General features: G+C 36.8%; 2 protein-coding genes across 3 annotated transcripts in view; both read left to right on the top strand.

Annotated features, from left to right (window-relative positions):
* Nucleotides 1–8,071, top strand: part of LOC141344955 (desmoplakin-A-like) — a 36,839-nt gene extending 28,768 nt beyond the window's left edge. Inside the window, exons 20-24 of one of the 2 annotated variants that reach the window (XM_073849858.1) lie at nucleotides 1,533–1,616; nucleotides 1,702–1,809; nucleotides 1,911–2,009; nucleotides 2,886–3,383; nucleotides 5,012–8,071. In XM_073849858.1, coding sequence (XP_073705959.1) covers nucleotides 1,533–1,616; nucleotides 1,702–1,809; nucleotides 1,911–2,009; nucleotides 2,886–3,383; nucleotides 5,012–7,489 — 3,267 coding nt within the window. In that variant the 3' untranslated portion in view covers nucleotides 7,490–8,071. Of the gene's footprint in view, nucleotides 1–1,532; nucleotides 1,617–1,701; nucleotides 1,810–1,910; nucleotides 2,010–2,885; nucleotides 4,713–5,011 lie in introns of both variants that reach the window. The other variant, XM_073849857.1, reaches the window with a different exon arrangement.
* A 3,900-nt stretch (nucleotides 8,072–11,971) lies between these two features.
* On the top strand, nucleotides 11,972–14,495 carry higd1a (HIG1 hypoxia inducible domain family, member 1A). Its single transcript, XM_073849144.1, has 4 exons — nucleotides 11,972–12,072; nucleotides 12,736–12,816; nucleotides 13,387–13,521; nucleotides 13,612–14,495. The coding sequence occupies exons 2-4, from the start codon at nucleotides 12,741–12,743 to the stop codon at nucleotides 13,698–13,700; spliced, it is 300 nt and encodes a 99-aa protein (XP_073705245.1). The 5' UTR covers nucleotides 11,972–12,072; nucleotides 12,736–12,740; the 3' UTR covers nucleotides 13,701–14,495.
* The last annotated feature ends 1,820 nt before the right edge of the window (nucleotides 14,496–16,315 follow it).

The raw sequence follows: 16,315 nt of genomic DNA, 5'->3' as shown, positions 1-16,315 counted from the left end.
TTTAGGTACTAATATGGACACTGTAGGTACTAAAATGTACACTTTAGGTACTAATATGGACACTGTAGGTACTAATATGGACACTTTAGGTACTAATATGGACACTGTAGGTACTAAAATGTACACTTTAGGTACTAATATGGACACTGTAGGTACTAATATGGACACTTTAGGTACTAATATGGACACTGTAGGTACTAATATGGACACTTTAGGTACTAATATGGACACTTTAGGTACTAATATGGACACTGTAGGTACTAAAATGTACACTTTAGGTACTAATATGGACACTGTAGGTACTAATATGGACACTTTAGGTACTAATATGGACACTGTAGGTACTAATATGGACACTTTAGGTACTAATATGGACACTGTAGGTACTAAAATGTACACTTTAGGTACTAATATGGACACTGTAGGTACTAATATGGACACTTTAGGTACTAATATGGACACTTTATGTACTAAAATGTACACTTTATGTACTAATATGGACACTTTATGTACTAAAATGTACACTTTAGGTACTAATATGGACACTTTAGGTACTAATATGTATACTTTTGGCACTAATATGGACACTTTTGCTACTAATATGGACACTTTTGCTACTAATATGGACACTTTAGGTATGGACACTGTAGGTACTAATATGGACACTTTTTCTACTAATATGGACACTTTAGGTACTAATATGGACACTTTAGGTACTAATATGGACACTTTAGGTACTAATATGGACACTGTAGGTACTAAAATGTACACTTTAGGTACTAATATGGACACTGTAGGTACTAATATGGACACTTTAGGTGCTAATATGGACACTTTATGTACTAAAATGTACACTTTAAGTACTAATATGGACACTGTAGGTACTAATATGGACACTTTAGGTACTAATATGGACACTTTATGTACTAAAATGTACACTTTAGGTACTAATATGGACACTGTAGGTACTAATATGGACACTTTAGGTACTAATATATGGACACTTTAGGTACTAATATGTACTTTTGATCTCTATTTGATCTAATTGATCTCATATTTTGTAACATGCATTTTTTTTGCACAGTAAGTATTTTTCTAATCTGAATTTAAGGAGCCTCTGCTTCTGTTTCTAAACTTGCTTGTTAAATACTTTCAAATGGCATGAAAGAAAAATAATTTTGATGGAATATAGTTCACTATTTAAAAGCCGCATTATTGCACTATGGCCTCTCTATAACTAAAGATAGAAATATAAAAATGTGGTGTAGTTCTTTTAAGTGAGTTGTGCTTCAGCACTTCTCTTCTGCAACATAGTGTGTATAAAAGGTTTTTTCAGCAAGTGTCATGTGGTTCGGTGGTTCAGATCTTGTTGCTCTTTGCTCAATGAAATGCAATAATGTATGCCCGTAGCATAATTTCAGTTCAACTAATTACGATTTTGCTGATGCATTCTGATTATGAAAGGGAATTTTGGATTTGGGTAAAGTTTGGATAAAATATGTAACTGAGAAAATTATGTTGTCAATAAACAGGCGCTGTATTCTGAGATAAAAGGGAAGAAAGAAAAAGTGGATGATGTGGTCAAAGATGCAGACACATGTGCTGCCTCCATAAAGGTGAGACTTTTTGTTTTGATAATTACAATAAGTACATACAAACGATTAAAAGAGAAAGTTCTCATATGTGTACTGTTTTTCGTAGGACTATGAGCTCCAGCTGGCATCTTACAGCGCAGGACTGGAGACGCTGCTCAACATTCCCATCAAGAGGACTATGCTGCAGTCTCCATCCACTGAACTGAGGCAGGAGGTAATGACATTACATCCAAGAGAGAAAAAGTGAATTAACAAGTGAATTTAATTAATGAGTACATTTTTTGGCTTTACTGACTCACAATTGTTTCACTAAAGGCGGCAGATTTGCAGTCACGCTACATAGAGCTCCTGACGCGTTCAAGCGACTACTACAAATTCCTTGGGGAAATGATGAAAAACATGGAAGAGTTAAAGGTAAAGGTTTTGTCTGAAGTGTTGTGAATATATCTTTCCAAATAAACTTCTAAATCAGGCTTAATAAGGAAACCCCACTGAGTTTATGAGATGCCAGTGCCAAATTGCATACAAATGTATAATTTATATTATATTTTAGCTTTTGTAGAAATCTTAGAATAAGAAAATCAAAACATAAAGATGTTGGGAAATTCATTAAATTTTTAAGGTTAACATTTTAACAAAAAAAAAATGGTATTAGGAGAAGGGTTTACTAAAACTGAAACCAAATTAAAATCATAAAATAAACTTTAATATAAATAATATATAATATAAAAATATTTATATTTCAGATGCCAAGGCAGCATTTCCCATTTTAATTTAGTTTATCCTGATGTTCTAATATAAGAAAACTAAAACTAAAATGAAAATTTATAAAAAAAAACTATATCAACATATATATTAAAATACGCTATTAAAATTGAAAAAAAGCAACAAGACACTTGCTTAAACTTTAACTAAAATTAAAATGAAAATGTAAAAAATAAAAACTCATTCAAAATATGAATAAAAACTCTATTATTATCTCTTATAATAAAATAACACTGACCAACAGGTACAAAGGGAATTCCTGAAATATATAATTTAAAATGCTTTCTTTACTTTCACAAATACATTTGTTTTAAGGCTGTAAATGTGACTCATAAGAATACCAAGAACAAGACAGGACTTTTATGAATACTAACAATTGGTACATAGTACCAATATTGTCAATTTTGTGCTAGATTTAAGTCACTTTGTTTAGGACAATAAAGATTAGTCACTGCATAGAATGAGAATTTGTTATGTTTGTAAATTACTACCACTATTTTAAACTATCCTTTTTTTTTTCAATAGATGCGCAACACTAAAATTGACCTTTTGGAGGAAGAACTAAGACGTCTCAAGGACAACCTCAAAGATCAAGGTCAAAAAAACCAGACACTGGAGGATAGCCTGGCTCGCTATCGGCTGGAGCTGAACCAATCTAAAGAAGAGCTTATATCTATGGAGGAGGTCAAGAGAACCCAGGCTAGACAATGCAATTCTGCTCAGGAAAGCCTGGACAGCACCCAGTCTCAGCTAAAGAAATTACAAGATGAGATGTCCCGCCTCACCTTTCTCATCGAAGAGGAGAAGCGCAAACGGAGGCTGGCCGAAGAGCGATACACCAACCAGCAGGAGGAGTACGAGCTCGCTGTCCGCAAGCGACAGAAAGAACTTGAGGAGCTCAGTATGTCCAAAAGTCAATTTGAAAGGGCCATCAAAGAAAAAGAGCGGGAGATTGAACGGCTGAAAATGCAGCTGGAGGATGAGGCCTCCCGGCGCAATGCAGCAGAATTAGAGACCTCAAAGGTAAGAACACAGTTGAACCAGGACATTAATAGCCTAAAGCAAACTTATGAATCTGAGATCCACGTCACCAAGACCAGTGTGCTCAAGACAGCGCAGCAGAAGGATGAGGAGTCGGCATCTCTAAGAATTCAGCTGGATAGGTTAATCTCTGAGAAAAGAGACCTGGAAGAGGAACTTAGAAAGCTGCAGCTTTCGTTCTCCCAAGTCGAAGCGGCACGAAGGAAAGCAGAAGAGGACGCTCATCAGCAGAGGTCTTCGGCCACCGAGGGGACCAGGTTCAAGAAGGAACTGGAGACACAGATTCAGGTCATATTGCGTCAAAAGGAAGACACTGAAACAAAACACAGGGTGGAACTGGCAGAAGCCAACAGAGCGGCTCAGGAAAAGACCCGTGAGATTTCCTTGTTGAGCCAGAACCTCCAAGACGAGAGCAGGCGGAGGAAAGCCTTGGAGGTCGAGAATCAAAGTCTCAGACAGTCTCAGGCTGAACTGCTCTCTAAGCACACTTCAACCACTGAAACCATTAACAAGTTAAAGGTCTCCGAGCAAGAGCTGCTCATCATAAGGCGAGAGATGGAGACACAGAAGAATGCAAAGAGCACACTGGAACAGAATGCCGCCAGGCTGCAGAGTCGCATCAGTGAGCTGCAGACGAAGGTGAACGAGTTGCAGGCTGAACTGGAAAAGGAGAAGAGGAGTAATCAAGATGAGCTCACAAGGAGGAAAAGGATCGAAACCGAGCTGGAGAAGGTGAATCAGACGTGCCGCGAATACACCACCACCATCAACACTCTGCGGGTCCATCAAGAGCAGGAAAGTGCTTCTGGACGCAGGTATGAGCAGGACCTTCGCAACACGAAAGATGAGTTGGAGAGAAGCCAGAAGGAGTACAAAATTACAATAGAGAATCTGAACAGAGTCAATGCCGAATTGAAGGCTTTGCAGCAGCAGCTTCTGCGGGAGCAAGCCCTCGTCCGTGAGGCCAATCAGCGCAACGATTCCCTCTACAAGACCATAGAAGACAAGAGTCGAGCGCTAAATGAGAGCACCAGTGAGATCGAGAAGTTGCAGACCCTCACCCAGAATCTTACCAAGGAGCATCTGCGGCTGGAGGAAGAACTGAGGACCATGCGACTAGAGCGAGATGACGTCAAGCGAAGCCTGAGCACCATCGAAAGCGAAAGTGCCTCCCGATTGTCCGCCATTCAATTCCAGTTACAAACCAGCAATAACCGAGCACTGGAACTGCAGGATCTAATCAATGAACTGACTAAAGAGAGAGAGAGTTTAAGGGTGGAAATCGCCCAAATCCAAAAGCAGTTCTCGGAGGTATTATTTTCTGAGCGACATCAGTCGAATCAAAAATACATCACCAATTGGCTTTGCTGGATAACACTTTGCTGCATAATTATTTTCTGCATTCGAAAGCACACTTTCTGCATAACACTGCATGGTTGTAATCTTTCCACAGAATGCTTTTTTTATATTTAAATACTTGCTTTGTTGTTTTATTCTAACCATGTTCTAATCAAAATGGTGTTGGTGAAATCTTTTCTTGGTTAAATCCTCTAAATAAATTTAAATCTGAACGAGTTCATCAATAAGCCGTTTCTCTTTTATGTTTACAGACATCCATGATGATCCAGCGATCTGATGCCAACTACAAAGGGATTGTGCAAGAGAGAGATAGTCTTCTAGTCAAACTGAAGATGTTGCAACAAGACAAAGACAAGCAGCAGCGCTCTGAAGAAGAGCTCAGGCGCATCAAGCTTTCCTTGGAAACCGAGATCAAGCAGAAGCAACGTCTCCAGGATGAAATTGATAAGCTTAACAAGGACTTCAAGTACTGGAAAAGCCAGTACGAGTTAAAGGAGGGCCAGATCAGACAGAGCGAGGCAGATAAAGACAAAGTACAGAGAGATAGGGCCTCTTTGCAGAGTGAGATCCAAAGGTTGACCGCCGAGCTGAGGAGTCTAGAAGAACGCTACAAGAGTCGTCTTCAGATGTCAGACAAGGAGATCTCAGAGCTCACTATAAAAAAGGAGACTTTGGAAAGGGAATTGAGGGCGCTGCAACAGCGTCCGGCTGCATGTTGTCGGTGTACACAGACCACTGGGTCTGTCACTGAGAGCTCAAAGAGTATGACAGTGAAAGGTCTCCGTGGTGAGGTCTCGCTCACTGAGCTTGTAGACTCCAACTTGCTTGATCAGACAGATTTGGATAAAGTAAACCGAGGACAACTAACAGGCAGAGATATCGAGGACAGACTCAGATCGTACCTAGGAGGCTCAGATTGCATCGCTGGTATCTACGATGAAGCCAATGATAGGGTCTTGCCCATTTACCAGGCCATGAAAGATGGTCTGCTTCGGAGGGGAACCACCCTGGAGCTCCTGGAAGCCCAGGCTGCTTCCGGCTTCATAATCGATCCGGTCAACAATGTCTGCATGACGGTGGAAGAAGCATGGAGGAGAGCTCTTGTGGGAAAGGAGTTTAAGGAGAAACTTCTGTCTGCAGAAAAGGCTGTGACAGGATACAAAGACCCTGCAACCGGGAAGATCATCTCACTCTTTCAAGCGATTGAGAAAGAAGTCATCGAGAAGGGTCATGGGATTAGACTGCTTGAAGCTCAGATCGCCAGTGGCGGCATCATCGATCCCAAAGGGAGCCATCGAATTGATGTGGAAGTGGCTTACAGGAAAGGTTACTTTGACCATGAAATGAATGACATTTTGAGTTACGAGGGTGACGACACCAAAGGTTTCTTTGATCCTAACACCCATGAAAACCTCACATACCTGCAGTTGAAAAAGCGGTGCATCAAAGATCCCAAAACTGGGCTTATCCTTTTGCCTTTGACAGACAAGAAGAAGCCAAAGCAAACGACATCTCAAAAGAACACTTTGCGCAAGAGGAGAGTGGTGATTGTAGACCCTGATACCGGCAAAGAGATGACCGTACGAGAAGCGTTCCATCGAGAGTTGATTGACTATGACACTTTCCTGGAGCTTTCGGAACAAGAGTGCGAGTGGGAGGAGATCACTATTGAATCATCTGACGGCAGCAAGCGTTTATTTATTGTCGATCGCAAAACTGGAACCCAGTATGACATTCAAGAGTCCCTGGATAGGGGAGTCATCGATAGACAAACCCTGGACAAGTACCGCGCCGGGACTCTGACGCTCCACGAGTTCGCAGGCCTGATCACAAGTAAAGCCAGCAGTTCTGAGCTTTCCATCTGCTCCAGCAGTCCTGAGGATGTTGCTACTTGTAGTAGTCCGACACAGATATCGCCATCCTCTCCGAAGGTCCGCAAGCGCTTTGCTAGCGTATCCATCACACTCTCCCCTCCATCTGATATTTTTGATGACCACAGCCCTGTGGGAGCTATTTTTGATACAGAGACCCTTGAGAAGATAACCATCCCTGAGGCACAGCGACGTGGAATAGTGGACAACATCACCGCTCAGCGGCTCTTGGAAGCCCAAGTTTGCACCGGAGGAATTATCAATCCCGCTACTGGCCAGAGACTCTCTCTGAAAGATGCTGTACAGCAAAGCCTTATCGATGAAGACATGTCCATCAAGCTTAAACCAGCACAGAAGGCTTACGCAGGTTTCGAGGATGTGAAGACCAAGAGAAAACTTTCTGCCGCTGAGGCCATGAAGGAGAAATGGTTGCCTTATGAGGCAGGGCAAAGGTTTCTGGAGTTCCAGTACCTAACGGGTGGACTCCTAGAGCCAGAAACTGGCCTGCGGGTGACCATTGAAGAGGCCATCCGAAGAGGATGGCTTGATGGCAAAGGAGCACAGAAGCTGCAGGATACAAGGAACTACGTTAAGAACCTGACCTGTCCTAAAACCAAACTTAAAATCTCATACAAGGAGGCCATGGATAACTGCATGGTAGAGGAGAACAATGGCATGAAGATGCTCCAGGCTACTTCTATGTCTACTAAAGGCATTAGCAGCCCTTACAACGTGTCCTCAGGAGCAAACTCTCGCACGGGATCCAGAGCAGGCTCTCGTAATGCCTCAAGAAGCGGATCACGCAGAGGCAGTGTTGACTACACCTCTTCGGTTACTTACTCCTACGTCTCATCTTAATAATACAGTTAATAGTAATTCCTATGCTTAGTGTGTACAATTTACATTTAAGAATGATTTTCTATTCACAAGGATATAAGTATGGGTTTGGGATATAAAAATGTAGATTAACTTCTTTTACTGGTGCTAATCAGTTGTCTTGGGTGATTGAGATGTCTTTTAGATTGTTAATGTATTGGATTTTTTAATTATTTACACATGGGGAGTGTTAGATTTATCATGGCATTTAACAATGTTTTCACTATCCCTTATTTGGTTGAAATTGTTTTCTAATATTTTCCTTTGCATGTTTTTTTTTTTGACAATTTATATTACATGTATTCATTTTGCTGACACTTCTGTTAAAAGCAACTTACAAATAATAAATGTAACAAGCAATTCATCACCAGCATTATCCATAGTTTAGAAAGCTGGATTCTAGATTTGAAACAAGTACTTTTTTTATTTGAAACATCTACCGACTTTGTATCAACATGAATCTACTGACTTCAAAGTGGACAAATTTGCTTTTAATGATTAAATATTTGATCTGATTGTGTTTATATGGAGCAATTGAAACAATAAATAGTATCAAATTATAAACCACCATTCTCTCTGTTACTAATTGTTAGAATAATCTAATAGTCTATAGGCATAATTTGCAGGTGTGACAGGTCCCTACCACTTTTTACCTCAAGTACCCCAACAATTTTTTAAAACCACTGAAGAAATAGCACGCAGAAGGCTAAAGTTAAAGTATGTGCGATATGCAAGAATCTGACATAAAAGACATAAAAGATACACCTAGAAATCAGTTTAAGAGGGGAAATATTGAAAACTTTGGGAATTAGCCGTCTATGACAGGCCTAAACCCGTCAAGTACAAATAAAAACAGAAAGATTGTCTCCAGTCAGACCGCTACCATGAGGCCAACAGGAACAAATGAAGCGTACAGAAAGCCCATTCAATTACAATTGCAACTATTCTGAAAGTGTGCAGAAAATAACAAAGAACAGTGCAATAGAAAGCCAACCTATTAAATTATTATTGGACAAATGTCTAATGAACACATCCAAATGATAAAGTTGGCACACATCTGATATTATCAATCACTAATCAGCATCCATGTTTGAAAGCAGCTGCCTATCAGCAAGTACTGAATTGAGTCTGTACTTGGTACAGTACAGCAAAAAGGCTGGTATTGTTATGTTTTATTAAGCAAGCGACGAGATAGAATGAAAATATGACTACATGAACAAGATGTTTTTTGCTCTATTACATTATTTATTTATATACATTATTAACCACTGCATTTTAATTACAATCCAATAGGGCTGGACAATAATTCAATATCAATATATTTTGCAATATAATATTGTAATATGATTATTTGTAATACGATATTTCAATATACATTATTGATTTATTTACATTGATTTATTTGTGAAGGTTGACTTCTATGAATAAACATGAGCACTGCACATTTCAAAATCAAAACACTGTGCAGGTGTTTTAAATGAATCTTTGAAGGGAACTGATTGTCTTCAGAAAAGTTTTGATGGCATTTTTATTTCATCTAATAAAGTAGCATCAATGAGCGCAGTGTTGCTTTGTGTACAGCCATTACCAGGAAAACTGATGTTTCTGCCACTCCAAAAGTGCCTCCTAGTGGCAGATGATAAATTTGGTATTTTCAATAACCCCATTTCCAGCAGCATGTTTTTGTTGTTGCTCTTTTGTTTTTCCGGGCTGAAGCACTTTACTTTCAATCTACGAGAATAAACAGCTCATGTTATACTGTAGTTTAGTTAATATATTAATACTATTAAGGTGAGTCTGAAAGTTGTATGTTTATTTGATGGTGATTTCACATTTCTTGTTTGTATGAAGGCTAAATACAAATAAAAGGTGAACAATAATTTATTTGTACCATTTTTTCCTAAAATATTATATAGTTTTATAAAAGGAGGTTTCATAGATTTGGCAAATTCATTTTTCAGAAGTTTGTATACACATCTGTTGTGGTCGTTCTTGGCAGTAATTCTGGGGCTTTTTAAAATATTGTTCATCAGAATTATATTGTATCAACCAAAATTAAGAAATATATCATGATATACATTTTGGCCTTTTCGTCCAGCCCTATGACCAAAAATAAAGATTCTACATACATGTGCAGTTTCTGATCTAATTTTAAAATCTGAAGCAAAAACCAAATGTTCTAACTTTATCTTCGTGAAATTATGTTACTTGAAATATTATCTGCAGGAAACAAAAACAGTGGTTGATTGTGAGCACAAATTCCCTCTCTGACAGCAGGTAGTGCTCATGAAACAGTGAGCTTGCCAATATTTTCACCTCTTTGCGTTAGCCTTCAGCATCTCTGAGCTTTGTTAATGTCCCATTACAAGATTTCATAATATGTCCACACCAATGACATTTTGGAAAATGCTTGCAATACAGTTTGTGTGCAAGTGTGGAACAGAGATCTTCTGAAATGAAATTAAACAAAAGAGCTGATTGCTGATCATGCGTTTGGAGCAGAAAATTGCCACTTACGATTTATGGCAGTTCGAACATTTTCTACTAGTAGTGTTATTTGTTTCAGGCTTGGCTAAAGAAGAACACAATTCCTTTATCTATCTATCTATCTATCTATCTATCTATCTATCTATCTATATATATATATATATATATATATATATATATATATAATATTTTTCCAGGACAACTACAAGATTTTCCAGGACATTTTCCTTTTCTTTTTTTTTCATTTTCCATGTGTTTTCCAGGACTGGAAAATTAGTCATCAATTTTCCAGGTTTTCGTGGGAAACCTGTGCAATTAAACAAAAAGGAAACCAGAAAACAGTAATAAAAAGAGGTAATTTAAATCTATTAAAAAACAATGTGAAATCTTAGAGATCCCAACAATCAAGAGATCCACACTTCAGTATCATGAACTCAAAGCGGCTTGCTTTTTGTACAATGAGAAGATAAACACTGTGCAAAACAGTGCAAATATGAATATGGCATACAGCAGAAATGATAATGACAAGAGACATGAATAACAACATTATAAAAGCATGAATAACATAAAATAGCACAGGTTTACAGAGCCAACAAAGAAAGACTGCCGATTCTATACTATACCGTAAGAATCCATTTGGTTTGTGTGGATCTATAAAATAGTAATCATCCATGAAAATGTTTGCAACTTTTAATTTTTCAATTATGTATATAGAGACAGAGAGAGATTATTTTTGGCACCACCTGTATGATTTTGCACCTTTCATCATGAGTTTGCACCTTTGGCAAGTTTGTCTGAATCACCCTTATAACTTATCGACATAGGAACATATGATAGCATAACATAACGCACGCTTACATACATTACATGAAAGGCCTATACTGAATGTAATTTGGAGTAATATATAATACATTCATTGTTACACTTGATGTAGGCTATCATATAGCGCAGTGCCTATACTGTAGGTAAACAGCGCTTATGTTACACTACAGACTCACCGTGACTCAGCTTTTTCTGCGCACGGAATATGTTTAAATTACAAATTACACTGAATATTTGTTCAATTTTGAGTGCAGACAACATGCATACAGATACCTACCTATTTATGTGTTTAACCTCAGTTTGAAAAAGAATAGTAGAAATGGAAAAAAATAAATATACCAGAGTAAACTTCTGAATCCTGCGACAGTATATGTTTCCAGAGAGTTCATACAATAGCATCCTATGTATTATGACTTTTAGCGCAAGTCCTCTGAAGTGGGGTTGTTCGTCTGGAGCTTTTTGGAGTTAATCATTAATATCAGCATCCTTAATAGGAGCTCTACCTTCATAAATCATGGAAATTATGCTGGAGATGTACCGTCAATCATTGATTAACTGTTATCTGTTAATTTAGAAGCAGAACTGGTTTCAGTAAACAACTCTAGCAACAGTAAAGTAAATTTATATTTATTTGTAATCTGTAAAACAGGGATATAACTCATACATGCACTTTTAAAGTGGCAGTCATACACAAAATACATTTGAATACTGCACATATGATCTAAATAATACTGCACAATGTATTTGAAAACACAAATAAATGTAAAATAAAGCAGAGGCCTAGATAATTATGGCAATTTCCTGTCTGTGAAGATAGTACGTGATGTACAAGATGTGGTTAATGTAGCTTTGAACTCTGCTGAACTCAGGCATTGCACGCAAGGGTCACGCCCCTTCGCTGAAAAAAGTTGTTTGAAACGCCATTTTTTTTTTTTTTTTTCAAATTAAAACTTCAGATGAAAACGTAAAAATTCACATATGCATTTAAACACTTTTTAATAGATGATATATTTGAAATAGAAAAGACTATATCTCGAAACGTATTGTTCTGATTGTTTGATTTAACAACGAAGTTGTGCAGTTAATTTAAAGAGACTTTTATTTTGGTAAACCAGATTGCCTGTATATCTACGTCACTTTGACGCGCGACATATTACATCACTCTGTTCCGCACGCAGACGGTCACGCTTACCAGCTCTCAACCGGCAGAATCGAGCAGCTTCACTCCAGCTTGCAGCAGAAAACTTCCTAATTAGGTATTTCATACGTTTTGTTTAATATCTGAATGTATGGCTAATATAAATCAGTCTTTTATTTTAAAAACAGAGAACGAAAGTGGTTTTGTGTGCTTTCAGTCAGAGACAAACGTAGCAGTTTGTTCTTGAGGAAATGCCATATCTTTCATTGAAAGCGAATAATATGTATAACAAAAGACAGTCAATAATGTTTGTTTTATTACACATCAATTCTTGAAGTAAAAACCGTGTAAAATCATGCTTTAAATGGCCTATGTGCATCGTTTGACCTTCATGTAACATGTCTATCACTTTTACTCAACTTGGTCAATCACATCAACTGATTGATTTCCTGTATCTTTCTTTGATATAGTCCTTCCTTGATATGTTTAACCTGTTGCTGTGCCTCACAAATGACCTAAAGTCATGTTTCTAACATTTTTGAAATACAAATAAATATATTTTTTTAATATCTTAAGTTTCATAATATAATATCTTAATATGTATGTTTTTAATATTATAATAATGTAATGCTTTACAAATTTATTAGCCGGATTTATAAACTGATTTATTGATTATTGGAGGTGGCAACTTATAAACCTATGTATCAAAAATTGGCAATGTGGGATTTAATTCATGACATCTAACCTTTATTTATTTATTTTTTTTTTATTTTTTTTTTAGCCAAGATGACTGCAATGGAATACGAAGACAATGAATCCAAGTTTATCAGAAAAGTCAAAGAGAATCCATTTGTCCCTGCAGGTAAACATTTAAACATTAAACATTATAACTGGTTACTTGCTCAAATGTGTGCAATATGTATTCAGTTCGTATGTCATTATTAACTCGCATGGCTTTATATTAAAGTACAAAAATGCGTTATCACTTATGATGACCTTAGACATGTGTACACTACATATGCATCCATGTGTGGACCACAAAACCATTAAAATAAGCTTTCCATTGATGTATAGTTTGTTAACATACAGCAATTTGAAAATCTGGAATCTGAGGGTGCAAAAAAAAAAATCTAAATATTGAGAAAATCACCTTTAAAGTTGTCCAAATGAAGTTCTTAGCAATGCATATTACTAATCAAAATTAAAATTTTATATATGTGCGGTAGGAAATGTACAAAATATCTTCGTGGAACATGATCTTTATTTAATATCCTAATGATTCTTGATAATTTTGCCCCATACAATGTATTTTTGGCTATTGCTACAAATATATCCGTGCTACTTAAGGCTGGTTTTGTGGTATTTTATCTATAGCTTCTAACCTAACTATTTTGTATATCATATTTCATGTCATGCTATGATGTCTTTTAAGGGATGGCTGGGTTCTTTGCCATTGTGGCTTACAGACTGTTCAAACTGAAGAGCAGAGGAGAGACAAAGATGTCAGTCCATCTGATTCACATGCGTGTGGCTGCGCAGGGCTTTGTGGTGGGAGCGATGACTTTAGGCGAGTTGCTTTCTTAGATTTACACAGACATTCACATAATTGCAGATAAATGTGTTGTTTAATCCAATATTTTGTGTTTTTGTTTTGCAGGAGTGATCTATTCTATGTACAAAGAGTACGTTCTCAAACCTCATGAAGCACGGAAAGCATTAGAGCAGAAGGCTTTGGAAAAAAAGTGAAAAGAAGTGTGTTAGATTCCTGAGATATCCTTAATACCTCATGTTAAGGTGTCCCTTTGTATTTATTGCTAATGTAATTTAGGACTTTATTTTTTAAAAAATATATATAATTTCTTTAAACTGTTTTCTTTTTAAACTAATAAACCTCAGAAAAGAGGTTAGCATTTTCATTATGTTGCCTGGCATGTTTAAGAAACATTGTACAGTATGTGTGACGGAAATGTAGCTATTGCCGCCAACCGCTATTTATTTATCATATCAGTAACAAACTGATAAAATTTTTTTGGAAAAAAACATTTGGATTAGTATAATTTCTGGTAAATGCTGCTGCTCTTATTTCGGAAAAGAGGTGTGGCTTTAAGAACTTTGTACGTTGCAATTCAAGATTTGTTCTTGTATTAAGTCAGTAGTCTCAAGAAATTGCAGCGCAAAAACCATAACGAACCATCATCTGAAATTTTACAATAATATTAGGACTTCACCACTGCTAAATGAATCACGGTACTGTTTGTTGTTGCAAACAGGATTATCAGGAGTTGAAACAACTCTCTCGTTTTCAAGTGTGTGTATATGTGTGATTGTCATGAGGAATAAGAGGAGCTTGTTCTTTTGTAAATGTATTGATTGTGTTACTGCGTGAGGTAGTTATTGCACCTTTTTCATATTTCAAAACACAAGTCACAAAATGATACTTTTAGAGTGATATATATTTTGAGGATCTCAGCTACCACTGTTTATCTTTGCCAATAAAACCTATTGTAATTCCAATAAACATTTCTGTTTGTTTCACACTGATGTATTGCTGTGATATGTGTGTTTCGCAGTCCCAGGTTTGTATACTGTCATACCACTCACAAATTTCGTGCTGTATATAGTATGTATATGCATGAGATGCCCTATAATGCTGTCAAGTTGTGCAGGACTAATAATACTGTATCCAAAATGCTTTTTTAACTTGACCTTCCATTTTCAGTGGGGTAAATGAACCTTTATTTTGTTTACTCACTCGATTAGTTCAGACGTTTTTAAACAAAATGAGAAAATTCAGTATGCTATTATTTCATTCTAAATAAAACTTTGCTGTCTCTTTACTTTTCAATTTGTGACCCTACACTCTTGGAAAAAAAGGTGCTTTAAAAAGGTTCTTTACAGCGATGCCATACAAGAACCATTTTTGGTTCCACAAAGAACCATCTCTTGCTTGACTTTTTATAATCTGAAGAACCTTTTGCCACAAAGAACCTTTTGTGAAATGTTAAAGGTTCTTTATTAAACCATTTAGACAAAAAAGGTTCTTCGATGGCCTCATGAAGCGCTATTATTTTTAAGAGTGTGGACCACAAAACCAGTCTTAAGTAGCACGAGTATATTTGCAGCAATAACCAAAAATACATTGTATGGGTCAAAATGATACATTTTTCTTTTATGCCAAAAATCATTAGGATATTAAGTAAAGATCTTGTTCCATGAATATATTTAGTAAATTTCCTACCTTAAATATATCAAAACCTGTTTTTGATTAGTAATATGCATTGCTAAGAACTTCATTTGGTCAACTTTACATTTACATTTATTCATTTAGCAGACGCTTTTATCCAAAGCGACTTACGATTGGGTCAACTTTAAAGACGATTTTCTCAATATTTAGATTTTTTTTGCACCCTCAGATTCCAGATTTTCCAAATAGTTGTATCTCGACCAAATATTGTCATATTCTAACAAACTGTACATCAATGGAAAGCTTATTTATTTATGTTAACATTAAATTGACCCTTATGACTGGTTTTGCGGTCCAGGGTCACATGCATTTAGCAGATGCTTTTAGTCTCCAGCTGAATGTTGCATCAGAACGCCTGCTTGTTTCAGAGATGCTGAAGAAGGGAATCTGCTTCTCACATTTCTCTCTAAAACTATCCGTAGTGGTTTGACAATGTTCAGGTCGGGTGTTTTGTCTGATCAGGGCGGATGATGAAATTGATCTTGTGCTCCAGCTGTCCAGGTTTTATGATCATGACCCAATCTAGTTTGTACTTCAGCACTGGTGTCTGAGATCAAAGTTTTAGTGATTGCAGCTCTTTCATGGATGTTGGCTTTGTGAAGTTTTCTGGAAATGTTTTTCAAGGGCAATATTGAGGTTTGCTGCAGCGTAGACAATTTTTCATAGTCCATATCCATTCTTCTTTGCTGATGAAGTCTTGCAATGCTTTGTGTTACTATCGTAATCATAAAGACTTGTTCACAAAACACCTAAGAACTGAGCTGAGAAGGTTACAGACTGCTAATCAGACTCACATTATTTGCCCCTTTTGGAAGTCACCAGTTTCACACTTTAGCTTGTACTAAACACTGATGAACACAACTACAGCTGAGGCAATGAAAACATAAATTAAATATAATTGCAACATTTTTTTTTCACTGCAGTCAAATTATATAAATCCCTATAATAATGAGTGTTCACATACTGTACAAGAAAGAAACATGAGAAATTAGTCACAGAAGCAACAATTTTGTAGCAGAAAAAATGTATTTATTAATTTTCATTTGAAACACAGTTAGGGTCATTGATTTCTTTTTATATTGTAGGAGTATGATAGATGTCCTTAGATGATTGTATT

The sequence above is a fragment of the Garra rufa genome, chromosome 10 (assembly GCF_049309525.1).
Source record: "Garra rufa chromosome 10, GarRuf1.0, whole genome shotgun sequence".
In the NCBI taxonomy this organism is placed as follows: Eukaryota; Metazoa; Chordata; class Actinopteri; order Cypriniformes; family Cyprinidae; genus Garra; species Garra rufa.
The sequence above is the reverse complement of the archived record's forward strand: the minus strand, read 5'-3'. Positions and strand labels throughout refer to the sequence as shown.

Bases quoted from the DNA above. Each gene is read 5' to 3' on its own strand.
- higd1a (XM_073849144.1), top strand. From the start codon at position 12,741: ATGACTGCAATGGAATACGAAGACAATGAATCCAAGTTTATCAGAAAA. The intron at 12,817-13,386 runs GTAAACATTTAA...ATGTCTTTTAAG, and splicing joins GAATCCATTTGTCCCTGCAG to GGATGGCTGGGTTCTTTGCC. The intron at 13,522-13,611 runs GCGAGTTGCTTT...TTTGTTTTGCAG, and splicing joins GGTGGGAGCGATGACTTTAG to GAGTGATCTATTCTATGTAC.